This window comes from Pantherophis guttatus, chromosome 1 (genome assembly GCF_059756535.1).
Source record: "Pantherophis guttatus breed Tessera chromosome 1, ASM5975653v1, whole genome shotgun sequence".
NCBI classification, from domain to species: Eukaryota; Metazoa; Chordata; class Lepidosauria; order Squamata; family Colubridae; genus Pantherophis; species Pantherophis guttatus.
The window spans coordinates 58,723,426-58,751,321 of NC_142063.1; the positions used below are offsets into that span (position 1 = coordinate 58,723,426).

General features: G+C 36.0%; 1 protein-coding gene and 1 long non-coding RNA gene across 22 annotated transcripts in view; one reads left to right on the forward strand and one right to left on the reverse strand.

The window, feature by feature from the left end:
- Positions 1-27,896, reverse strand: part of NPAS3 (neuronal PAS domain protein 3) — a 741,221-nt gene that overhangs the window by 94,831 nt on the left and 618,494 nt on the right. For all 20 annotated transcript variants that reach the window (XM_034417996.3, XM_034417993.3, XM_034417994.3 and 17 more), the window contains one exon: positions 8,842-9,016. In XM_034417996.3, coding sequence (XP_034273887.1) covers positions 8,842-9,016 — 175 coding nt within the window. The remainder of the gene's footprint in view (positions 1-8,841; positions 9,017-27,896) is intronic.
- LOC117665767 (uncharacterized) lies at positions 4,605-26,245 on the forward strand. Of its 2 annotated transcripts, XR_015729169.1 has the most exons (5): positions 4,605-4,860; positions 8,851-9,059; positions 18,986-19,083; positions 22,224-22,318; positions 26,114-26,245. It is a non-coding gene; the product is annotated as an uncharacterized LOC117665767 (long non-coding RNA). The 2 variants fall into 2 exon arrangements; XR_015729168.1 differs by lacking the exon at positions 18,986-19,083.

The window sequence follows — 27,896 nt, forward strand, 5'->3', positions numbered from 1 at the left end:
CTTATCGAATGAAATGAAAAAGTTCAGTTCTTGAGTTTAATGAGAAAAATCTACAATTTGAAGGGAGCTAGAGCTACTTTTCTCTTATAATGGATAAGGCAACTTTTGTACTTCAGCACTGAAAGAATTTGGGGGAACATCAGGAGGAAATCTGCATTATTTCGTCTAATTTGTAGCATGTTGTAAAAATAAACAACTCAGATCCCCAGGGCTGTTCCCATCTGGAAATGTTCACAAGCACAAAATTTACATTAAGAAATGGAAGGATGCTGTCTCATACTGATTATAATAACAGTTACATTTGATTCCATATTCTACCAAACTGCAAAGAATAATGCCCTGTGATTAAGCAAGAATGTTTAAAAAGACCTAATACATATTATATTATCTGGAATACTGTTTTGATTTTGGGCACTTCCCCACTGCCTTCTGTTAAGTTATAATCCTTTTGGATAGGAGTCAACTTATTACTGCTCTGGAACAATTCCTCCAATTGATTAAGGTACATTGTTGATTACTTGCAATACAAGTCTCAGCTGATTTACCTATAGCAGACTAATAGTAGTTATCCTGCTGGGGACAGTGATATTTAACTGAGACACACAGTTGACATATTCATCCATTTGAAAAGTCATTGCTATCAGAGGAAAAAGTCCTTAACCTATACCTGGAGAGAAGATTGGTTACAATATAGCTGCTTATAACACTTTTTAATTTGCAGTCTGTTCTATTATATCATTTTGTACTGCTGGAAGAGGCCTCAGAAGAGGGACAAAGCAATGCTTCCTGTTTGCTTTACGCTTATAATATGCATTCAATGAGAAATAGGACTGAGGGAGTGCTTTGCTTGAGTGTCCAAGAACCCAAAGCATCCGTTTAAAGCAGTGGTGAAATGTAAAATTTGTTGCTACCGGTTCTGTGGGCATGGCTTGGGGGGGGGGTAATGTGACTGGGTGGGTGTGGCCAACTTTTTTTTTTTACTTTTAAAAGCATTTTTTCTACAACGTTAAGAGGTTGCAGAAAAAAATGCTTTTAAAAGCCTCTGATGATCAGGCAACTCAGCTGGGATTGTCAGAGGCTTTTAAAGGCATTTTTTTTCTACAGCTCTTCAGCTGAAGAGGTTGCAGAAAAAATGCTTTTAAAAGCTTCTGATGATCCCAGCTGAGCCGCACAATCATCAGAGGCTTAAAAAAAAAAAACTTTTAAAAGCATTTTTTCGGCTGAAGAGGTTGTAGAAAAAACATTTTTAAAAGTAAAAAAAAAAAAAGCTTCTGATGATTGTGCGACTCAGATGAGCATGGGGGGGGGGCAGGGATTTTTGCTACCGGTTCTCCAAACCACCCGCCGCCATTGCTACCGGATCAGGTGATCCGGTCCGAACTGGGAGCATTTCATCTGTGGTTTAAAGATCTACACAGCCCAACTAAATAATAGAATCACATAACACAGAGACTGAAGGGACCTTGGACACTGCCCACTATTAAAACATCTCTGATGAAAGGTAATCTGTTTTTTAGTTAAGCACTTCCAGGCCCCATATCATGTAGGGTTTTAAAGGTCAAAACTAGCACTTGAATTGAACCTAGAAGCAAACTGGCAATCAATGCAGTTTATGGGCCACAGGTTGAAGCTGAAGTTTACTTTCAGCTTTGCATTTTTTTGTTAAAATTGTAGTATTTTGTCTGAAAGAACTGATTCCCCATATTCTATTTGATAACTTTCAGTCTCATTAAAGAAGCACATGCAAAAAATGGATTTAAAGGAAAAAATAGAAAATTCATGAATATCAAGAATTATTGTAAAATAAGCTATATGTGACGTCTAAATTATTAAATTAAGTACAGAATCCTTAGAAATCCATGCATGTGTATCCATATATGCATGTCTCTCAGAATATCATCTGCAACTTGAAATCACCCATAGAGACAATATTTTTAATAAATACCTTAGAGTTGTTAATATCTTGACATTTAACTCAATAGACACTGAAATGACAAAATCAGAGGAATATGACCATGTTCTTACACATCAGATTTTTTTTGCATGAGTGAACAACTAGATTTAAGCTTCTTGTCCCATATAAAACTTCTGGGAGGGTTTTAAAAATGTTTCAAGCCCACTAGTTACTTTGTGAAATTGAAATAGCATTCTATGTGAAGGTATCAAGATATTCCCTTTGGGAAGCATATTTTTGCATGTGGAATGGAGGAAAATGAAGCAGTGGGCAAAGTCTTTTTCAGTGCTCATTCTGTTAAGATACCAGCTCTAATCTCATTGCCTTCATTGCCCTTTGAACAATCTGGTAGATTTGTGGCTTCCATTAAGTCCTCTAAGCAATTTTGTGCAGTCTGCATCAAGGCATCGTCATAGCTCAGGATGGTGCTTGTCACACCAAGAATGCATCCTTGTACCTGCTACTAGGGCAGGGATAGTATTCCACATGCTTCCCACTTCATGAAGTTTGCTGGGCTTTGCTTAAAGATGCTGCAATACTACTGATTCCCACTTCTGCTCTCCTTTCCCATCATTCTCTTGGACCCCTCCTAGTAGCTGAGAATGTAAAGATGTCTTGGATGATGGCAACCTTGCCTTGATCATCTGCAAGTAGAAAGAAATTCTGGGACAGAGTTTAAAATCAACTGGCAGCAGGCAGGTCAAATGGTAGTCCCTGCTCGCTATCAGTGAGTTTCTCCTTTTCAATAGTTTCTCTTCATCCACCCCAGCCAACAGGAGGGCAGCAGGGAGAGTTAGGTGAATTCACATTGTTCAGGTTAATAGGACGAAAGCATGTTCCAGTAGAGAGGAGAACAAAACATCCCTGCCCAAAGCAGGAGGAACAAAAGTGGTTGTCTGCTGCAGCTTCTGGAAGCTGCTCTGTGCTGTTTGAAGTTGTGAAGAAACTGCTAAATTCTCTAGAGATTTCTCTATTCAGGACTGTTCCTCACCCATGAGCTGTATTTGGATGAAGGTATAAGGGTGGTCTTTTCCAGTGTTTTTCAAATTTGGCAACTCACAAGATGTGAGCAATTCACAGAATTCTGGGAGTTGAAGTTCACACATCTTCAGGTTGCCATGTTTGAAAAGCACCTAGTCTATTTCCTTCCATGCATTAAGGGCACCAAATTATGCCTTTACATCACTAATGAGGCTCATAATTCCAGTTTTTGCCCTCAGACTGACCACTTTTCATTTATGATGGCCCTACCACTTATGTGAGGCTTGGGCTGATATCTCAGATGGTAGTGAGGAATCCCAAACCTCCATGTTTCCTATGAATCATTAACTGGAAAACAAATGGGAATTGCATTTTTTTCTGTGCAACAGAATGTATTAATTTAATCATTTTTAGCTTGCTTTTGATTATTGTTAATTTGAAAATGAGCTAAATTTGCAGGCATTGTAACCTTTTATGGGAAGGTGACACATGCCAAATTAAAGACAAAACATTTTTTTTCCTTTGCAAATTGCCAGTGCTGTATCATTTTTCTTTCTTGGCAGAACTGGGAATAATTTTCAGGCATAGTTGCCTCTTCTGAGGAGATAAATCCTGCCAAGTTTCAGATGATTAAAGTTTAAGGATTTTATATTGGTATTCAACAACAAAACCAAACCAAATATTGGTGTTCTGGTTAATGAAAAATGCTGCCTTAAAAGGCTGATAAATGGCGAAAAAATAGCCCTGCTTCATAGTAAATTTGTATTTAATAAATTTACATTTAATGGCATGATGTGGTACTCTTCATTTTCTTCCTCTTTGACTCACTAGAGACATCTGCATCTGTTACAAAAAACAGGTTGGGATGCAGCCATTGGTCTAATGAACTAGTCCTCACATGACCCTCGTGATGGTCTGAGTTTGAGATCTTCTGCAATGAGGCACGCTGCTCTATAGGCATTGAATGTGCTTATTATTTGCTTAACTGTGATGTGTCTTTATATTCTTGCATGATCAGAAATATAATCAGTCAGTGACATCAGCCTTAGCATTTTCTCACCAAACAGCTAATTATGCTTTTGACATTTTGGACTAATTTGAGCTTCAGTTATACCCTATGAGATCCATATTTGCTATGTATATTTCCTGGCCTTTCCTCAAAGAGCTTCAGAAAAGTGCTGTAGACTATATGATGATCCCATGACATTAATATGCTAGTAAAATTATTCTTCAATTATGTATTTTCTGATATATTTTGCAAGGTGGGTAATGTTGATTTCTAGTTTTAAGAGTTCTTACCCTTTTGATAAATTCCTACAATCCCTTGTCTTGATTCAGTTCAGACACAGATGAAATATATCATTCCTGACAAAAAAGCATACTCATCTACACTTCTTACAATCTGTAGAAATTATATATATATTATATAGTATAAAATAATAGTAATTTAATAATATGCAAATAAAAATGCTGCATTAGTACTGAGCCTATTTCTCAGTAATATGACATAGATTTCCTTTTTTGTTTTAATTCAGTGTTTTTGAAAATGGCTGGTTTTTCATTTACTGAGCACTTAACAACAGTTACAATGAATTTATTAAAAGGAGAGTACAGCAATCATAATCCCAAGCCTGCAGAACCATTAAAAGTAATGAAAAGACACAAGCAGATATGCGGAAAGTAAATTAACCATTCAGTCCGAATGGTCCAGAGGTTCCAAGCTTAAATTGTCCGGGGAATCTGCTGGAGAGATTCTACATCGGAATGTTCAAATATCATGCACTAAATGGGCAATCTTTTGTACTGTTCAGTTTTTAGATTAAAAGAAAACCTGTTTATTCGATAAAAAAATTACTTGATGATATGGAAGCTGACATTTCAAGTGCAGACTAGAAATTACATGCCTCAGACCAATAATACTTTCTGTAAGTAAAGTTATTTGCATGCCTCTGTCTTCACCCAATTGAAACCCCATCTCAGCATGATTTTAGGTATTTTCATTTTATATCTACCACATTTTTTTTCTTTTTGGTAATGCCTCTTTTGAGTGTCTCCCAGATGATTTAAAGCAAGACAATCAGAGAATTGTCTGCTTGAAGAAACATACTTCTTATTATAGTGCCGTACCACTGCTTCTTAGGTTAGCTTAGTCACTTACTTCCTTCTATTACAATGCCAAATGTTATTTAGATTTCAGTCATTTAGTAATGGTACACTGAACACATCAAGCCTTCTGAAAAATTCCATACCTAGTAGTTGTTTCATTTTCATAATAATATGATGATATCCTTTCTCCCATCTTCTCAAATTATACACACATTTTAAGCACTGTCTCTAACAGAGACAATTAAACAGTTAAAGAGATGATAATGCACTGAACACCAAACTTCAAAAACATATTTTTATGCTATTAAGATAAGAAATTCTAGTTAATGGTTCTTTAGGTATCTAAGAAGCTTTTTAAAAAGATGACAACTTTTTTTTGCGATTTGTATCAGGTATTTGTATTGATGAAAAGTGTTTAGCTAAATCTAGCATCCTACTTTGTTCTTTGTCAATGCAATATAAAATGAGAATCCTTCTCAAGAATTTATATAAGGAGCACAATATTCATAGTATTCACTAAGTTTTAAAGATATATATGATGAAAGAAAGAAAGAAAGAAAGAAAGAAAGAAAGAAAGAAAGAAAGAAAGAAAGAAAAAACATTATTTGGAAAAGTGATTCTAGGAGACATGCTTTGCATTTTCAGATTTAGTTTCAAAGATATTTAATCTTTGTATTTTAGATAAATAGATTCAAAGATAGTTACAGAACTAAATTCACTTTTAGGTTGTCCCAACAAAATTTGATGAGAGCTATTACTAAATGACCAAACTGGTATTTGAGTTAGGTGATGAAGGTGTCATTCCGAGATTGTCAGATCAATAGAAAGTGATCGATAGATACATCAATGCCAAATCCATAACATAAAGAGTAGAAGAGGACTGAATTTGTTTGTTCATGGAATTCTACACTATAACCAGATGGAATGAACCAATATGATATTTGGATGAAGAAATCAGGGAGTTTGAAGAAAAGTGAGAGAGGAATTTGCTTGAAATATAGATATCAAAGGAAAAATCAACTCAAGATGAATGGGTTAACATGTGACAATAAAAAATAAATTGAAAAGTTTTGGCAGGAGACTAACTTAGTGGCATAGTATGCGTGGGAGCTGGGGTTACAGAATTTTCTGAAGATAAAATCATGTGAATTGCAAAATAGAATGAAAGGTTAAATAATTGAGATAACATGAGAATTCCCACCAGAGCAAAATTTGAGCCCTTCATATTTAAAAGAAACATTCCAATACTATCTTTATCAAGAATTACAATAACTGCAGTTGTATTTCTGGTAGTGTGATCATTGTGGAGCTTCGTTAAAGTTTGTTTCATTTTGGAAACTCTTTGACTGCAATTCCAATCCTTGTTTATGGAATGCAATTCCCACATAATATTATAGACCATATTTGTCCTGTTTCTAGAACTTTACCTGTCTAGTAACAGGAAACAATATCCTGTTGTGCTATTCATCAAGGGAAATCCTATGAAAGTGGAATTTTGGGGGAAGAGGAAGCACGCTAAAAGACCATGTAAAAATTAATTCCCACTTACTCATAAAGAATTTATGGGACCCATGTAAGTTCTGAAGATTGGAGCAAATATCTCTTGAACTTAGATCCTGGCATAGATGAAGATAAATTTATATTGCAGTAAGATGCTGCGCTCAAAGATAATAAATGATTAGTTCTCTGCTAAATTTACAAAATGCTTTGAAAAATCCCCATCATATCAAATCACAGTATTTTTTCTACTATGCACATAGATTACTGAACCAGCATAGTCAGAAGAGTAAAACCAGTTACTCTGATTTATCTTGTTTTTCAAAGGAAAATCACAGTGAAAAAAAGAGAATGTTAAAAAAAAATCACAATAGCCAAGAATAACCTACTGCATTTTCTTCCATATAGCTTGGCAAATTAAAGAGCCTTGGTAGTACTAGGGTTTAAGGCACCCTGTTATTAAGCTGCTTAAGACCAGCTGCCTGCAATTACTGCAGGGTTCGAATCTCGCCAAGGCTCAAGGTTGACTCAGCCTTCCATCCTTTCTAAGGTAGGTAAAATGAGGACCCAGTTTGTGGGGGCAATAAGCTGACTTTGTATAAATATACAAAAGGATGAAGGCTATTGCTGAGCACATTGTAAGCCGCCCTGAGTCTTCGGAGAAGGGCGGCATATAAATCAAATTAAAAAAAAAAAAAAAAAAAAATGTTTAGCATCTTAAATACTACTTTATGTGGTTAAAATCTTATACCAATTATTTGAAAGTCAGCAACAATGAGTTCAGCAGGCCTGCTTCCGAGGATACAGGCACATGACTGAAAAACAAATTTGTATCAATAAAGCAGTTTAGGGTTGAAATGAGGGATCCTTGTGCTCTCTGAGTTTCCTTGTTTCCTTGCAAACGTTTCATTACCCAAACTAGGTAACATAATCAGTCTAGCACTGAGGATGTTACCTAATTTTGGTTATGGAACGCCTGCAAGAAAAAAGCCAAGCTCAGAGAGCACCAAGGACCCCTCAAACAAATTTGTTTTTATCTGTCGTTATACCCTCATAATTATTGTTTGTATAATCCCCCTGCCTGCTCCCAACATTTCCAGTTTTCCATCTGGAAAGGCTTCCATTTAAAAATACACTATTATTTTTCTGGTTGTTCTGATACTCAACATAGACACTTTAGTTTACTGTTCTTTATAAAATGATCACTAATAAAATACTTTTGTCTTATGAGCTTGCTTCAAAACAACAGATCAAGTACAGTACAAACATATTTAAATAGTAGAAAAATAATTTCCCAAGTAAGCAAATAAAGGGCTTCAAATCAGCCTTTGTACTTCATTAAAAATCTTAAACTTCTCATGAGAAAAATTAACATTTAAACTACTGCTGCTTGGCCAAGCACTCCACCACACAAGAATATGAAATATCTCCTCTAAAAAAGTACAAAAAGGACAAAACCACAAATGTGGAACTTCAATTAATTTAAAGCCCCAATCAGCAAAGAATAAATCCTTCGCAGATCTAATTACCAGAGCTCTCGGAAGACCCAAGCAGACCAGCCAATCTTCCTCGTGTTTGAACAGCTTGATGAACTAGGGGACTGATGGATATCAAGTCATTTTGTTTAATTTATAAATGGATTTTCCCCTAATACTTAAATTATCATCAGTACAACACAATGAAAATGGGAACATTCAGAATGCAAAGTCTATAAGAGGCCTGGGAGGAATTCCAATGAGGAATGTCACCTCTGTTCATTCCTCTATACAATTGATCTAATTAAATACTGAGGGTGGAAAGGCAGTTTAAAATGTAGCCATTACTGTTTTCTTTTTAGCCTTAATTTATCTGTTCACATCTTTCAAGTACCTTCTGATGTTAAAAAATAAGAACTAAGAACTCTACAAGTCCCCAAGACTTTTCATTCTTCACAAGCTCATATTCATAAAGCTTATTCAGTGATTTTCCTGAATAATAAATAAATGCATTACTTTTAATTCCTGCAACAATAAAAGAAAATGAGATATGAAACCTGAGCTTTTTCAATAATTTGAAAGAGAATCTACATCGACTGGTACTTTCTGTATGTATTGTTCAACCAAAATTAGAGCTTTGCTATTATACTTATTAAAATGTCTCTTTAATTCCAAACCTCTTCCTTATTTAATTACTGCTTAGAACCAAAAGCTGCCCTGAATTGTTAAATACAATTAAACCTATTCATCGTCTTTTCACACCAGCAACATGAGCTCAATTATTTGGTTAAGGCCCACCAACCTACTCATTCTGATTGTAATTCCCACCTGGCTCAGGGGTCTCAGACTGAGAAGATGAAGATGCTGAGCTGGCTCCATCCTCGGCTGTTCCCTGCGAGAGAAGGCCTCGTCCTGGGGGAAGTTTCATGCCCAGCTGCTCAGCCATCTCCACGTGGTCACCAGGATGGACATAGTCAAACACACTGCTGCCTGTCAGTTCCACCTATGGGGTAAAAGCAGGGGACACGAGAACAGAAGACATTAATGTAAGTATTTCTTTTTTCATCTGGAATCTATTATAAATGCATCTCTTCCATCAGTTCTAAAAAGTTGGAAACTTGAGATTTATGTAATGAATATTAAAGCATCTCCTGCTCCGATATTGAAAATTGTATGTATCTTTTATGTAACACATATATCAACTGACAAATAAAAACCTCATTTTCATTAGATCAATTAGACACCGAAGCAAAATTCATTTGATTAGAATATGCAGTTTAGCTGCAACTCGCTTTCCAAACCCCTATCCTTAATTGACCCCAAAAATTGATTTGCATTAAAGAAAAGTCAGCTGGCACACAAGCTCACAGTTCAAGCCTACAAAAGTTTGTTTTTTTTAAAAAGATACAACTTTCCGAATATAATCCTGCATGAAATATGCATACCTTTTGAAATCAGCACAACCTTCACAGAATGCAGTGGCATGTTGCCAGGCTGTGTGCTACTGGAAGACCCCCACCTACAATTAAGCAAGCACTTTGCTTTTCCCTGATTATTTATTTACTATATTTGTAAATTGCTCCAATCTTATCACTCTGGGTGAAGTACAACATAGGAAAAACAAACCACAGACATGTAAAGAGTAAAACAATAATGAATAAAAAAGCAACACACACACACACACACACACACAGAGACAGACAGACAGACAGACAGACAGACAGACAGACTTCAATTACACCAATCAGGTGATCTGGGAATGCAGCCTCCCCCTTCCCCCCAATGATATTGCTCTACGCAGAACTGGAACTTATCTAATGCTTTAATGATAAACGTACTTATGAAGTTCTGATCTAATAAATTATTCTGTCAATATTCTGATAAACCATAAAATAATTGCAGTATATAATGGCATTGCTGAAAGGTGTCAGGCACCCTTCAGTGACATGTAGAAATGGATAACAAGTTACATTTGAATACTTACCGTGTTTCTCCAAAAAGAAGGCCGGGTCTTATTTTCTTTTGACCCCCGAACAAATGGCTAGGCCTTCTTTTTGGAGGATTCTAATTATTGACTCATCTCATGGCAGTGGCAACAACAACCCTGCCCAGCAGGAGCCCACTGCTGGTCCACTTCTTCTGCGGCCACTTGCCACCACTTGCACGCATCGCCCCGACCTCCATTTTGCCTTCAGATGCCTGCCAAAAGGCATCTGAAGGCAAAATGGAGGCCAGGGCAATGTGTGCAAGTGGCGGAAAGCAGCCGTAGAAGGAGAGACAGGTGTCGGGATGTGCGAAGCCTGGTAAGTACGGCAGCTCCACCCCCATCCCCACCCTAGCTTATTTTTTACCTGTGTGCCTTGCCCCACCTCCTGCACCTTGGGGTGGGTGGGGTCTTAATTAGGGCTAATTTTGTGGGTGGGCTTAATTTGATTGCATGCGCTCAAAAACATGATAGGGCTTCTTTTCAAGGTGGGTCATCTTTTTGGAGAAACACGGTAGTAAACAAAGTTGAAAAGTTATTAAATTAGAGAAAATAGCTACAAAAAACTATTCATTAGATAAAAATATTTAAAAATATAAAGATTAAAAGATTACAGTGCCTTAATATTTAGAGCAAATTACCCCCTACAAAATAATGAGTGCATGAATGAATGAATGAATGAATGAACGAAAGAAAGAAAGAAAGAAAGAAAGAAAGAAATCTGAGTAAAATTCAAATGCTGTCATGTTAACTCATAAGTCCTGCTATATACCATAAGTATAATTTCAAGGTAAACATGGATATTTGGATTGCAACCTGACTTACAAATCACAACTTTTCACTTGTGTATTGTCTCTTTAATTATTCATTAAGACGAAATTCAAAGATTTGTGATAGAGAACTATTACTCACAGTGTGTTAGGGTTGAATAAATCTTACGGCTTGAGGGAGAACCCTCGTTTTACCATTTATTCCACTGATGATCTGATTTTCTATGAAACTTTGCCTTATAAAGATCTAGCTTATACTCAAATTTTACTCTAATGTGATAATTAACAACAACGAAGTATCACAGTGTTTTGTTTTGTAGGCTAATTTTTATGAATCCCTCTCTGGCTGTAGACATCAAGTAGGATTGGAGTATCTTTTAGAATGAGTTGGATCAGATAAGGCCTTTTCCTGAGTTGTTCTGGGACAAGCTTCTAAATGAGATAATGGGTAGTTCATCATAAATACACAAATCTTGCCTATGCCAGTATACTCTTTTCTAGTAATAGGAAACTGCTTTCTATTAGGTCAGTCTGATTTTCACTGAGCAATATTTTTTTCTGACTGGCAGTGGTTCTCAGACCAAAGCCTTTCTTATCCCCTGGTTTTTTCCCCTCAACATGGGTCAGAGATCAATTCTAACTTTCAGTGTGCAAAGCATGTACACTCCTATAGTCCCAGAAGGAGAGCAATGCTGCTATTAGGCATTATTCAACTTTAAATTTGTGTAGATAGTCTCATTGCAGAAGCAAGTAGCACAATTCACCTAGTGTGTATGTATTTGTGTGCATGAAGCCCAATAATAAAGGGAAATTGAGGCTGACATATTGTCTCAAGTGGTAATGAAGTGATAAACTCCCCAGAAGGTAGAAGGTAGTTATTAATCTGCAGCAGGGGGATCATTTTTTCAGAATACTCCCTAAGTAAAAACATTATTTGTAAGTATGAACAATCACAATAGAGAAAAGATTGGGTCTGACTCTACCATCTTGGTTTGCTAGATGCAGGCTTTTATGACCACTAACATTATTTCTCATTTTATTTTCAAATTAAATTAAATTAAATTAAAATTAAAAATTAAATAAAAATTAAAACAACAATGCAATAGCTACTAAGAGCTAAGGCTTGTTGATTTAACAACAAAGAATTATTACCTAAATTGTCTGTGGCTTTCTAGGGGTCTTGTTGTATTTTTGTTCTAAAATTCTCCCAATGCTGAATGAGAACAAGTGTGCCTCTAATCTAGCAACCAATCAGACTTGTTTTACCCACAAAGTAATTCTTTTAATTGGTAATGAATCCAATGCACCATCCAAATCAAGGCAGCATAAAAAAAAAAAAACCTGTAACAAGCAATTAAAATTATTTATTTATTTATTCAATTTCTTTAGCTGCCCATCTCAATCAATTCCAAAAGTATAAAATAATTAAAACAATAAAACATTTTAAAAACAATAAAAATAATACTAATTTAAGGATACCAAAGCTCCATAAATATAACTAGCTCCTTAAAGTACAATTAGACAGAGTAAAGATTTTAAAAGCAATAAGCAGGCCGTATCAGATAGCTACCAATCAAATGCCAATCAAAACTATTCTGGTTTTTGTATTCTGCCCTAACTAAAGATTCAGAATAAACTTCAGAAACATGAAGCGCATGTGTCTTTTATTGTATATTATATACAGTATTTTATTGTATATTGTATATTATAAAGAATTTATATTCCTTCCTTCCTCTCTTCCTTCCCCTCCTTCTCTTCCTTCCTCTCTTCCTTTTCTATAACTGCCATCTCAGAAAATGACTCTTACAAGTGAAGAAAATATATTACAATTAAAATACTAATAGCATTTTAAAGCAATAAGAACAGTAAAAGCATCCAATTAAATATACATAGCACATATTACCAGAGCACAGACAGTTGGTTGCTCCTCAAACTTGCTCTGCAACAGACAATGAGGGATACCGACAGTCTTGCCATTGGTGTGCTGGTAAGCATATAACAACCTGCTCTGCTGTTCCTTGCTGCAAGCCACCAGTCAATCAGCATACTAAATGTCACACCTCAGCTCTGCTCAACTGGCTTGCAAATCTCCACAAAATTTAATAATCACATCTTGTAAACTGCCTCTAGCACACCACTGTAAATTACTGTATCTTTGATTGGGAATATATACCAGCGGTGTCAAACTCACGTCGTCATGGCAGCATCACATGACGTGACTTTTTTCCTCCTTTGCTAAACTGGGTGTGGGCGTGGCCAGCGCATGACACATCCAGCCTGCGAGCCGCGAGTTTGAAAATCCTGACATATACTGATAGAGATTCTGCACAAATGATTTGACTCTTTTTATATAATCAGGTCTTGAGTATTCTGATCATATGCAGGACAAATTTTTGAAGCAGATTTTTGGGCTTCCATTCATTAAAATTAGGGTGAAGGCTTCCAAGTGCAATAGGACTGGCTAAATCTGAGGAACAGCTAACCACAAAGTGACCAGATGTTATAAAGTGAGGAAACAGACAAATTATAATGCAGTATTTTCCTAATAAGAATCTACATCCAGAGGAAAAGGCTATTACCAGCAAAAAGACCTAGAAGCTAATGTTCAGCAAAACAAGAGCTTTGAGCATAAAGCATATTTTCAATAATTTCTCTTGACTCCACAGAGTCCCCAAGGCATTTGCTAAAAATGAAATGCAGTCATAGTGTCTGCAGCTTAGTACTTTGCGTGTCTTCTGGTCCATGGGTCTTATTATTAGATCTACACAACATGGCCATCATTTGATAGGGATACCCATAACATGCTGCCCCAATGGCCATCTGATGCATACTTACTTGCCATAGAAAACATTATTATGGTTCTTACACATTTTCTCTTTATTGTTTGTCAAAATTTTGCTTGATGCGATTTATACTTTGTAATATTACATTGTTTAAAAATATTATAAACCAGCATGAAAATCTGAATAGAAACATGGGATAAAAAAAGTTCAAATATATGGGTAAATATATGTGATTTGCGATAGTCTCCAGAATAGTCTCCAAATTAAAAGTCATTTATAGAATAAGTACTTTGACAGCTCAAGGGGCATGGGAATATGGTTTTGACTTGTTGCAAATCCTTATGGCATATAACTGTACTGCAGCCAGTATGGCAGTAGGCTTCATAGTTGACCAGTGTTAATAATACAGACTTAGCATACCCAGTTGACCATTGCAATATTTTAAGGAAGGAATTTTGAGGGAAAAACAATAGCCAGAAACTATCGAATAATTTACTGAACTGCTCCAATACATTTCTGGGCAAGGAAAGTGTGCCTTTTTAACGATCACTAATTTCAAACAAACAATAAAAATAGTCATTTTATTAATTTCATTTGATATCTCAATTTCTCAAATTCAGTTTACCAAATTACTGCAGTGTGAAATGCTTAGCGGCCATGCTTACTATTAACAGGATTATTGACATATAATCCCTTCTTCCCACGGGGCAGGAATGAATTTGTGACCCTGATTTATGCTTTGTTATCATATTCAATGAAGGAAATGTCGGTGAAGAATAATCCTGTAAAAAGTATATTTAGCAGTAAAATAAAACAATCTCTTTACATGCTAACTTTTCTAAAAATAAGCATCTCAATTTCAAATGATGGCTTACTGAAACTGTTTATTTTATAAGATTGTCTGCAACTGAAATATGCTTAAAATGCAGTTGGGGGCTTTTAATTTAAAATTCAATTCCTAATTTACAGATAGTAAAGACAATTTTTACTTGACACTGTATTTTATTTTAGGCTTGAATGAGTTAAATAACTTGTTTTTTATTCATCATTCTTTCTACTGAATTGCTTTTATTTAGTAGCAGGAAGGCACGTTGTTAAGGGAAAAGCAAGGTTATGAAATAAGGAATGCACTTGAATACACGGGGTTTGGCAGAATGGTCTGGTATTAATTCATTATTATTATAACATTTATATGCTGTTAAAGACACTTCCAAGCAAGTTTTAAAAGGAATTGGAAATAACTCTGCCCACATGTGCAAAAGAATCAGTTGTGTAGCATACAGTAAAGGGAGAGGATATAAGGGTGAAGCAAGAAACAAAGTGTGAAAGAAAGCATCTGTCTTCAGATTTGATGTTTAGCTTATTTGCTCCTGAAAGTGGTTTATTTCTTCATCAAGCCACTTCTTTTTATCTATGTTGCTATATACATTACATTCTTGTCGGGGGAAAGTCTACTTCATCTAACTAGCAGAAGATTAAATATGAATGGAATCACGTACAGTACAAATTAAATATGTGATTAGAAAGTGACAGAGAATGACCCAGGTGTAAATCTCTGCTCAATGATAAAGCTCAGGAAATCACTTGGGCTAGTAAGGACCTCTTAGCCAAGGCCAGAGAAGAACACCCTTCTTCAGGTGAGAGGGGTTACACTTTGCCTTTTAATTTGTTTAGAAGCCACGAGGGGTGGGCTTAAGACATTATGAACTTCCAGATTGGGCAGAACCTATGTTTGGCCCAGCTGTTTTTGCATTTTTTGGAGGGTTGTGTTTTAAGCTTAGTTCCATAGTGGCAACATTGCCCATTTTGAGCTGACTTTTTAAAGGGGAAAATGAGTACTTTAAACATTTAAAATGTAAACGAGCCCCCAAGACACATGTACACATACACACAAATGGACTGAACATTTCAGCCCTGCAAATTCAGGAGGGAAGTCTGTGTATGGTGAACTGAGAACCTTGAAATTACAAGCTCATGAAATTCTTTCTCATACTCTGGGAGCATGGGGAGAATGAAAATGGAAGAAAGGCAAGATACAAATAAATGTACAGACTATTGTAACTATCTTTTTTCAGAATAGTATTATTAGCTCTCTAATTATTGATATTATAGTGTTGGAAATCAAGAGGCAAAAATCAGAGTCCAATATTAATCAGCAAAAAGATAGATAGATATCTCATCACAAATCAATGTCGTTGACAGGATTCCCCCCTATTTTATTTACAAATTAAAATGTATTTATATTCTATATTAGCCATTAAATTAAGCAGCTTCTAATTAAATGTTGAAAAATACTTTGCAATGGAATCAATCCACTGAAATACACTGCAGTTAAAGAAAAAGTATTTACATGATCTACTACTATGCAGCAAATCCCATATAGCATTTCTATTAACAGGTAAGAAATAAGAGTGTAGAGAATATGATTTGGCAGATAGAAGCCTTGTATTGACATCTGCTGATAAATGTGTATGCTTTCCTGGAGCCATAGATATTGGAGTATTAACTTTTCAACTCCTTAGTCACTGCATAGCCTGACTGATTATTGGTTATTTAAACATAACTTTGATAATTTTTGCATCCCTGCCACATTTGTATCAGGTCTGAGCAGAAGCCAGTTCCAACATCACTGTAGGATCAGGATTGTGTAATAACGATTATAATGATTCCAAATACTTGCTGTCAGATGAAAAGAAAAATACATTGAGTTATGGATCAAAACTGGATGGGTACAAGGGTACAATATAGGACCTTGCTTAAGATGAGACAGCATACTAATTCCACTAATCCAGGGTGGGCAAATATGGCCCCTTTATGCCCTGTGGACTTCAACTCCCAGAATTCCTGAGACAGCCAAGCTGGCTCAGGAATTCTGGGAGTTGAAGTCCACAGATTGTAGAAGGGCCACAGTTGCCCACCCCTGCACTAATCAATTATATATTTGCGCACGGGATTGGATTAGAAGACCTCCAAGGTCCCTTCCAGCTCTATTCTGATTCATTGATTGATATAATGGTAGTGGTTTTCCTAAATTTCAAGCAAGAGACTTTCCCATCCTATCTGAGGATGCCAAAGACTAAATGTAAGAACCTACTGCTTGTACAAAATGTGCCCCATAGGCCCATCTGACTGGGGGATTGACAAAATGGCAGGGTCATATTCAATAAAGCTCTGCAGGCAAATCATTTAGAGGGTTCCCTCCCCCCCCCATTAGTTTTAAGCCTCCTCATAATACTCTACACCAATTCTGAGTCTTTATTAATAAACAAAAATATATACAGAAGAAATTGTGGACTGACTGCTTCTGGATTATGGTACCCCATCGTTTACCTGCTTAAAACCACTGAGATACATTTATGGAGGAGTCAGATATTGCCAATATACACTCAGCTCTATGCTTTTTTTTGCATTTAACGCTTGCCTATGTTTGATTAAGAATTAATGAATATGTTGAAATTAAAACCAGAATGTCAACAGGAAGCATGGATTAATTATTGGAATCCAATGACTTCTGAAACAAGTCTTCGGAGAAAGGCGGCATACAAGTTGAACCAATAAATAAATAAATAAATATGCTGTTCCTGAACTATCAGATTCACTGCTTGAATGTTTTGCTTGATTCTCAATGTCCTTTGTGATGGCAAGTAGTTGTTTGCTAAATTAAATTTAATACACCAGTTATCAATATTCTTGAACCAATATTCTGTCAAATATCCCAGAAATAGCTACATAATGCCCAGCGTACTGCAACACATTCATGTTGGGCCCACATTTGAAGATCATCCAAAATCATTAACAGTGATAGGTTAGCAAGTGATACTGTGATATGATTGGTGCAATATAGAAAAAAATATGTTGTTTTCTATTTTCCTTTGGCAGTTCTTTATTAAATTTGTAACTACTGCAGTCAAAAGACTCCTAGTGGTTCACAATATAACCTTAAGAAGAAACAATACAGTACAATGTCTGTGGTAGAAACTCAAAATTATTGAATAATAAAATTCAATACAATAGCCCCCACAACTCCCATTAGATTGACACTTCACTCTCCAACTGTTTAAGTATAATGTGCCATCAGGTCAATGTCTATTAGTGACCACACAGAAAGATCTTTTGCAGAATAATCTGTTTCCAACCTGGCCCTTCAGATCTTTCAATGGGGTACCCATCAACATCCATTTTACTGCTAGTCATTCACTTCTTTTATCTTTCCCAGCATTATAGACTTCTCAAAACGCCTGGTCTTCACATACTATAATGTGCCCAAAATATGTGTGAATGCTAGCACTAAACTTCACATAATTGTATATAGGTTACAGTTAAAAAATTTTTTTAAAAAACTTTTGCAGCAGTCATTGAAGTGAGAGGGTCTGTATAGATCAGGGGTGTCAAATTCAAGGCCCGGGGGCTGGATATGGCTCATAGGGTGTTTAGATCTGGAAAGAGGGTTGCAGGAGGCCATTGCAGCTGAAAATGGAGCTCGAGTGGGCTGCTTGCAGTCCTCCCGAATTCCGTTTTCGCTGGAACAGGGTTGCAGGAGGCTGTCACAGCCAAAAATGGAGCTTGGGAGCCCATTTTCTCTGGCAGAGCACACAGGCCACCACAGGCTCCCCTGACATGAGTGTTGTCGAGCTGGCCACGCCCACCCTGGCCACACACACCCCAGCCCCCCCCCAAGGTTAAACACAACCCTGATGTGGCCCTCAATGAAATCGAGTTTGACACCCCTGGTATAGATGGTGTTGGAAATTCATAAATCAAACAACAGCAACAAAAAGCCACTCTAAAATTGGTCTTCGCTCTTTGCTAAAATTGCTAATTGCAATTATTAATTTTGGGGAAAGGTTCTAGAAGAATTTATTTTCCAAACATCTTCATCAAAATTCAGCATGTCCCTTAACTTGGTTTGTATGTTTGGTTATTTATTTATATCTCTCCTTTATTATTTTTTTAGAAATAACTTAAGGGGGTGTACACATCTAATCCTCTTTCCTTCTTCTATTTTTAAAAATAATTATAAAGTGTATATTTAATATTATGTACTGACTAGCTTTTTTTCTGAGCCAAATACAAGAGATTTAAGGAACGAGGGAAGAATGTTTGGAGTGAGAAACCTCAAAATCCAAATACCCCAAAATTACATGAGTTTGGAAATGGAGTACGGGTAATGAAGAAATAATGATAAATGGTTTTATGTGCTATGTGATGCTCATTGTTCACATATTATTGCTGTAATCAAAGTTTATACTCAATTAATAAGCATCAAATCTCAGATGTGAGATTTGATCTGGGACTTCAGATTTGGGATTTGAATTTGTCAAGTTGCACAGAAATAGCTAGCTTGATTTTGTAACACATTTATCCCCAATTAAAAGTCCTGCAATTGTGTGAAATACATTTAATATCCTGTGACTCTTGTCTTGTTCTACACGAAGAATGGTGATTTGAAAAACAAAATATCTGTTATCTCACACTGCAACTTGTACATGATCTTCTGAGGAAAGACAGCAAATAAATTCATAAACATCATCAGGTAGGATTATTATTCATATCAAAATGTTCATCATTTGTGTCATGATGCAATTCACCCAATTACACGATTTACATCATTTTGGCTCATACAAGCACATGTATAAATGTGCTTTTCCTATTGTATAAGGCTAGGGAAAATATTTAAAATACAGGGGTGGGCAAGAAAAAGCATAGAAAGTCGGCATTTTTTTAAAAAAATGATGAGAATTAGTCGGGACAATGTAATTGTTTAGTAGATTCCTTTGGATCTAGCTCAGATCCTTCAGTATCATTGAGTTGGCTGGAAGAAAAGCTTGCAATCCATGTTCATGTTTCTTGTAAAGATGAGCAGATATTCGCCAGTAAATGAGTCTTAATTTTATTTTATGTGCTGCAGCCATTTTTCAGAAGAATGGCAGATGCATCACACAATCACTAGTTTCACATATTGCAGCCTGAGGGTCACTATCTAACAGATTTAATTATGTCCTTCTTTCTTTTAGTTGCCTACATAATCCATAAAATTATATGACTAACAATAATGGAATAGCGCCTTCAAAGGAGAGGAAACAAATATGTTACTCAACCTTATAGATAAAAGCTCAACTAATTTTAAAGCAATGCTTTGTATCCCCAATTTCCAAATTACTATGGTCAGTAGTATCAAAAGCCACCAACAGATCCAATAAGATACAGCATCAGGGCTGTATCCCATCAACTCTTTCACAATAAAAGTAGACCATCATAGAAATGATTTAAATCAATCTCAAAACTAGATCTGATTCTAGATGGAAACATTCAGGACTTCCCCCAAGATGGTGTGTTCAGCAGAGGGCAATTTTTTTTAAAAAAATTGATTTATATGCCACCCTTCTCCGGAGACTCAGGGCGGCTTACAATGTGCTAAGCAATAGCCTTCATTCTTTTGTATATTTATACAAAGTCAGCTTATTGCCCCCACAACTGGGTCCTCAATTTACCTACCTTAGAAAGGATGGAAGGCTGAGTCAACCTTGAGCCTGGCGAGATTCGAACCTGCAGTAATTGCAGGCAGCTGTGTTAATAACAGGGTGCTTTACACCACTGTACTACCAAGGCTCTTTTTCTCAATTCTTTTTCTCCCACTAATGAACCGCTGATTTCTCCACTGAAACTGGTTATTTGGCAACTTTGCCCCTGGTTTTTGAAGGGAGTCTAGGAAAGACCCAAGATGACCTTTGGATGATAGTGCACTTGCAGAGAAGAGGGGAGAGAGAAGAGGGGATCTTGAAAACTGCAATTCTCAGTAAGGGTCGATTGGAAGGTCGGGTCATTTTTCCTAAAGGTGCCTGGGTTTTAACTGCACCTTTTAAAGCTTTGCTACCTTTCATTTATGACTAGTTGACTGCTGACCTATTTTATAATCCCTTGCTGGACTTTTACAACTTTCTTTTTTTGTTCTTTCACAGATTACCATTGAACTCCAAACCACTTTCATTTTCACTGTAAGGAAGTTTGTGGTGAAAATATATTTTTTCAGGCAGTGAAAGTCATCCAATTGGACTTAAACTTATTTTATTACAAAATTTGTTCTTTCTAGCTCTTAAAAAAAAAGAGCTCTGATCTTTATTTTTAAATTTTTAATGGGAAAACTCCCCCTTTTTAAATCATTTTTTATTGTGGAGAAAAAAAAACTGTATCTCAACCTTTCTCTGTGGACGCTGGATTATGATTTATCTGCTTCTCTTGTTCTTAGAAAGAATAGTGTATTTTTAAAAGGAGATAAAATTTTCTGGGAGCTGTGATGGTGCAATGGTTAGAATGCAGTATTGCAGGCTGACTCTACTCACTGCCAGGAGTTCGATCCTGACTGGCTCAAGGTTGACTCAGCTTTCCATCCTTCTGAGGTTGGTAAAATGAGGATCATGATTGTTGCGGACAATATGTTGACTCCATAAATCTCTTAGAAAGTGCTATAAAGCACTATGAAGTGGTACATAAATCTAAGTATTATTGTTATCTCTGTTTGAAAAAAATGCTCTCCAACTTACAGGTTTTGTTTGAAAATATTTGATGGGTCAACAATGGCTTTGAACCAAACCTAGGACAATATCCAAAAGAAAGAAATAACAGTTGGACCTAATTTGCAATTTGAGGAATTGGAATCTGATCTGTTGCTGCCAGATGTGAAGAAGAAAGTACTTGGTTTGAAAATTATAGATCTGCCAGAAAAGATTGAAATGAATATGAATACAAGAAATTCTGGGATAATAGAATTGATGAAGGATGGACTGGACTTTCTTGGCAAGATGAACGCTCTATTTTTAAGGAGAATTTTTCAACAATGGATGCTGCAGAAATATTTACAACAGAGGCCTATAAAGTTTGGAAATGAGATGCAATTGTTGGGAAAGTTCCTAATTAAATTTCTAAAGAAAGGTTTTATTATTAAGAGCCAAATGAGGGTATTTGATCCTAGATGGATCAAAGATAATGATTGGGGTGATTTATGTAGGTAAGCAACTGTGGTAGACTTTCTATGAGTAAATTACAATAACATATTGTTAACAGAGGGCTTTGAACTTTAATTTTGCTGTTGTTTAATCTATTTTTTCTTCATATATACAATGTATGCCAGGTCAAATTGGGTTGCATATAGATGGAGAAGTGTATAAATTGTGGATCTGTTTTCCAAGGGGGGAAGGTATTATTGTTGAAATATATCTGTTAGTGTTCAACAACAGGGGATATATATGTGGTTTTGGCTTTTTAGTTCACATTTTAAAAATGTTCTTGTCTAGCTTTGTTTTGTCTTTAATTTTTTCGTTTGGATTTTGTATTTTAATCTTTTGAATAAAAACATTTTTTAAAAAATATGTATTTATTTAGTGAGGGACAGGGATGGGAGGGAAGGAGGGAGAGAGAGAGAGAGAAAGAAGCTGGGAGTGTATCCTCATACTCTTTTTCAAAGAAAACTAATTCTGGTAATTAGGCAAAAACTAACCAATATTTCTGAGTCTGGAAAATTTTCTTCAGGAGGAGCTGCCCTATTTTTTCTTTAATGCAACAATGCATTTATCACAGTCTTTTTGATGATCCACTCCATCAATTAGTTTGTTTTAATTAGCCCTAATAGGACTAATTAGGGGTCATCCTTATAGCTACTTCATATTAATTTTACAGGTGTCCTCAATTGCAACAGCTGAAACTGATTTTATAAAAAAGTTGAATCCTCCATTTTAGTTTTACTCAAATCTGGCATCCAAATCAATGGGGAGGTAAGCTATTTTACTGTCAAAATATTCAATGAACTTGTGACAATGGGATGATGGCTTAGGCAGTCCAGTCATTAGGCAGGCATTCATGAACTCTGAACAATTCAGAATAGCTCAGCAGATGTAATAGAAGTACAAATAAAAACTTTAATTTTTTTTAAATATATAAAGTTTCAGCACCAATGTGGCATGTTCTGTTACACTCTAACCATTAGCTCCTAGAAATTTCATTCTACATTAGGCTATAACGCAGGATATATAAAGTCAAAGAGAGAATTAATGATCAATTATGTTAATAAATAGCCTCATTTCACCATTCCAGCACACTGGCTTCAACAACTCAGATCATAGAATATCCAGAAATCTATTAGATTTCAGAGGCAGAAGAACTTCAGTGATCCTTCTTGTGGGAAGTAACTAGTAAAAGGTCATTTGAAACTCTATGTTCTGATTATCCCTCTTACAAAAAGAAATATTTTGAGAATTTGCCCATTGTTGGGTGAATATCTAGTAACAAATTAGATTATCTTGGTGATGATATTCATTGATAGCCAAGCTGATGGGACAACAGACTGTGCAGAGGAATCTGCTACCATAATCACTATGTTCATTGACATGATAGAAGCCCTACTCCTTTTTTTACATGCCTGCAACGGCGCACAGTGCACATTTAAAAGGCACTGCGGTTTGGTCACCTGAGTTGCACTCATCACTTTGGAACCAGTGACTATTCTTGTGGATGCCCCTAACTCCTGGCACCAAAGTTGACTCATACATCATTTTCTTTATGTGTGCACAGTATTTGGACACCAAGAAGAAACCCATGGGGATTAACAGACATTAAAGAGAAACTACATCATTTTCCCAATACCACTTCTTAGTGTGTACATATAAAAAGTTCAAAAAGTTCTGCTGATTTATTATAATCCTAGTATATATAGGACCTTTTTCAAATTGAAATGACAAGCTGACTAGTAAATAGTTGCTTGGATCCATACTTCCTGCTTTCTGAAGAGCTGCCTTCATTCAGTCTTGTGGTGCTTTATTGGTTCTCTCAGAGTTACAAAGGATTACATCTTTTAGCATGCTATGATAAAATTCATAATTTTGAATTACCTAAAGGAAATATGGTGAACGTCAGTGGTGGGTTTCAAAAATTTTCGCTACTGGTTTGGTGGGTGTGGCTAGGTGGGAGCATGTGACTGAGTGAGCATGGCCAACTTGACATCACTCATGTCTGCGGCCATTCAGTCACATGACTCCCCATCTAGTCACGCTCACCAAACCAGTAGCGGGAAAGGTAGGAAATTTTTTGGAATTTCCACCTATCTACCCCCACCCTCCCTCCACCAGTCACCCGTGTTTCCCCTCCTTTAGCAGCCCCGGCCCTAGCCCTGCTTCTTCCCCCCCACCGCCTCTTTGTTCAGGCTCCTTACCTTCTGTGGCGGCTGGTCCAGAGTCTGGAAGGCAAGCTGACCGGAGTTTTCGGTGGCCCCCAGCCAACCGCTGCTGCTGGAAAGTGGCTGGCAAAGAAGCATCCCGCCTCTTTGAGAGCTGCTTTGTGGCTGTGACAGCTGGCCGCAGGCCACCAGAAACTACCGGTGGGAAAAGCTGCTGCCGTCACCATGTTCTTTGCGCATGCGCATCCCATTGGACTTGCAAGCAATGGGATGCATGTGCACAAAGAACATGGCGGCGACGAACATGGTGGCCGGGGCGAGTGAGCGGCAACCAGGGGTCCGGTTCAGGGGCGTGGCCAGCCTGCCATCGCTACTATTTCAGTGACCTTGGCCAAATTCCCACCACTGGTTCGCGTGAACCGGCTGAATACCATCTCTGGTGAACGTGTCTTCACTGATCTTGGGTTTCAATTAAATTCGCTAGAAAAGCAACATATACACTGAACACATACATATACTCCTTATGTCTTCTTTTTTTCCTAGGGTGAGTGCATAATTTTTTTGAAGGGGAAGTATTGAGCCAAAATGGATTTCAGAAGGCCCACCTTCCTTCTGGCACATTTTTGCTGGCCTTAATAAAGTTACTTTCATGATTATATGAATAAAACATCTATAACTGCTATGGGACATTCTATTAAGACTGCAAATATACAGCCACGTATTAGTATATACATACTTTAATTGACTATTTTCAATTAAATCCAATGAAATCTATTGGCATACAATGTAATACACATACAAAGAATTTTATTACATTGGCATAGTAGGTTGATCTCTCAAGCAGGTATTAAAGTGTACTTTACATATATTCCTACAGATATTATTTTAGGTTTGACAATGAAAAATTCAATCAAATTAAGCTATTAATAATTTAAAATATTTAGATTGTGGATTTTTCATATCTTCAATCAAGGAATAGTTTCTGAGAAATCATTAGTCTACAATTAAAAAGAATGAGCATATCATCAGTGTTCAAAATCAGAATATTTGAGGAATGTAGTATTTATAAATTCCAATGCAAACTGACTTAATAATACCTCTTGAAACAATATGCCAAACAGAATATATTTCTCCTTTGGATTTTAAACTTCTCCAAACTTTGCAATGCTGTTACTGGCAGAACAATACTTTATTGTTTTCATTTAGTATAGATTTAGTCATACATATTTTAAATTTATCTTTAATGAATTAATTTTCATGTACCCTGTTTTCTAATTGCATATTCAGCCAGAAATATAATGGAACAGGCTGAGAATTAGTATAAGCAAAAGGGAATGGAATGGAAACAGATCAGTCTTGAACTGGATGATGGTCCTTTGTTAAGCACTTGCATGCTGACATTCACATGTGCACTCACCATCCAAGAATATTTAGCTGGCAACAAATACTTAGTTGACACTTCCTAATTAAAATTACATTTCCAAAGAAATGGCAAATACATCGACTATATTTGATATGGCAATATAAATACATGAAATGCAATTACTCTTTAATCATTTAAGCTGAGATCCTGAAACATGGTTAACAATATGCTATTTACAGTTATGAAATGGAATCTAATATAGTCCAATTCCACCATTTCTACTGTAATGAGTTTTATTGTGACCAAATTATTAAGCTTGAAATATTGTTTTGACTCTTCACTTATTTAATTTACACTCTGTACGACTGGCATGCCCTTGAAATATTTACAGAACTAAAAACAAAACAAAAGCATTAAAAAGGCAACAATAAAAATAATATAAACATAAAAAGCTTGCAATTAAACTAACAAAAACATGAAAGGTTAACAATCTGCCCAGTGAGGAAAATCTAAATGTAGAGTTAGAATACCAAGCATATTTGCCTCGGAGAAAGATCCCACAGACAGATCTCTCCTGATATCCACCCATCCCACCAAATGTGGGAAGCAGTGTGTCTGAAGAAGCCTCCAAAATATTATAAAGAAGAGCACATAGAGAAAAAAGTGTCCTCTTATCAGTTGTGTATGAAAGAAAAACACTGAAAACCTATTCCTAAACAATGGAAAATAGTTAGTTTGATTGAGTAAAAAAACAAGTATCATTTAAATTATGAGAGGAGAATATTCCTTTGTATGGATAGTTTATTTATCACATGGCAATAGATTATTATCAGCTAGAAGCAGGGACTTGGATATTTCCTGATTAGTCTATCTTAAGCTGTCCATCACATCTACTTTATTGCAAGAAGCTGCCATTACATCCATATACATTGGAAATAATCTGGCACTCACAACAAAATAAAAGAATGATGAAGTGACAGTGTTGATATTTGACTGATTTCATCTAACTAGTTGATTTCTATTTTTCATCTACAGATACTATGATGCAAAAGAAAAAAGCCTACCTCAAATTTCTATGGCTTCATGAGCCAACAGATAAGCAAAACCACTATGAAAAGGTGAAATGTATTATACCTAAAATTGGATTAAAAGCAAATCAAAATCTAACCATGAATTTATCATTTCAATGAATTTCAATGCATGCTTCAAAATCTGCTCGAGATCTATTTGAAAATGAATATGTAATCATATAGACACATCTTTTTTTACAAAGCGAGTATTGTTGGATGTGTTCTGTGCATTATAATTCATGAGCAGAATAGATGACTATTTGAGAAGTATTAAAATGAGCTGACTTTTCAGTGTAAGTATCTTGACAATAAGTTTTTCTATTCTTGCCAATTGAAAAATGTAGACAATTGTGCTGAAAAAATAATATGTATTGTAATATTCATTGTACAGTAGAAGTATAGTAAGTGGCAATTCTGGACATTACAAGAGACACAAGGATTATTTTCTGTGATTGCACAGAGAATACTTGGATTTCTTGTGAAGCCTTTGCATTGGAAATGAGATTCATCAGTCTGAACAGGGCAGGGTTAGAGCCCTTAGCAACATGCTTATTTTGTAGAAGGTCACTCAATAATAACTTCCTCTGCCCTCCAAGCTTATTAAGACTGACTGGCATATATTAATGAAAACACCTGATTCTCCAACCATAAAACCCAGACAAAGACTTTATTTTAATATTAAGGAAGGAACCCTTAATTAGCAGGGTTTCAAAAATGTCAGCTTCTTCTATTAGCTGTTCTGGTCCATCAAAGCTATAATCCCTACTGTCAAATTTCATCATATGATGGACAGTTTGCTAGCTGTCTTTTTTTTCAAACACTGATCATACTGAGGGAAGCTGTTCTTATTTTGCAATTGCATTTAACAACTTTGCACGCGTTTCTGTGTTGAACTACTGATTTTCCTTTTTTCAAAAGTTCACTTTTGTCAGCTAAGGGAAACAAAATAGTACAAGCTAATACATGGACACATACTTAGGGTTTTCTAGAAGATTATTCATAATATTTCATGTTCTCTGAATATATAAAGAAAAACATACTTGCAATAGGTTTCCATCAGTTTCCTTACAGAAAAAACCCACAAATGTTTGAAACACAGATACTTTAAAAATGCAGAATTTTTATGGTAAGCTCTTTCTGTGCTGGAACAATCTATTCAATTGGGCAGTCAGATTATTGCTCCCCAAATTCAACACAGATGTTTTGCTTCAAGTGATCGTTTGAAATGTGTTTATACATGAGGTTATGCCCCAGCATTTTTTATCAAAATAATACAGAGATACAGAGTTTCTGGAAAACTCACAAGAGGAATAGAAGGGCAAACAAGCTTTCCCTGCTCTGCTCAAGCTTTCCAATCTGCTGCCTTTGAACCTGGATTGAGTATAAAATATGTCCATCATAGTATCAATTTTAGTCCTCCATGAATAGCTTAATTTTTTTAACTAACTTGTTTACCTTCAGCACATCTTCTGTTGTTTACTTACTTCTCTTTTTGCACCTTTTCATGAAGTGTATACAGCAACCTCTGTCTACGGGTTTTATATAAACATATGAAATTATCCTAACCCTAACCCTAACCCTAACCCTAACCATAGATGGAATTACTGTCCATCTAGATCAGGATTGCCTCACTTAACGGCCAGAGACTTGCAACTGCCAGAATGAACTTTTCTTGGGCTTTCTGGAAATATCAGGAAACCGATATGTTTATTATGAACTATTATTATAAACTGTTATGTTTATTATAT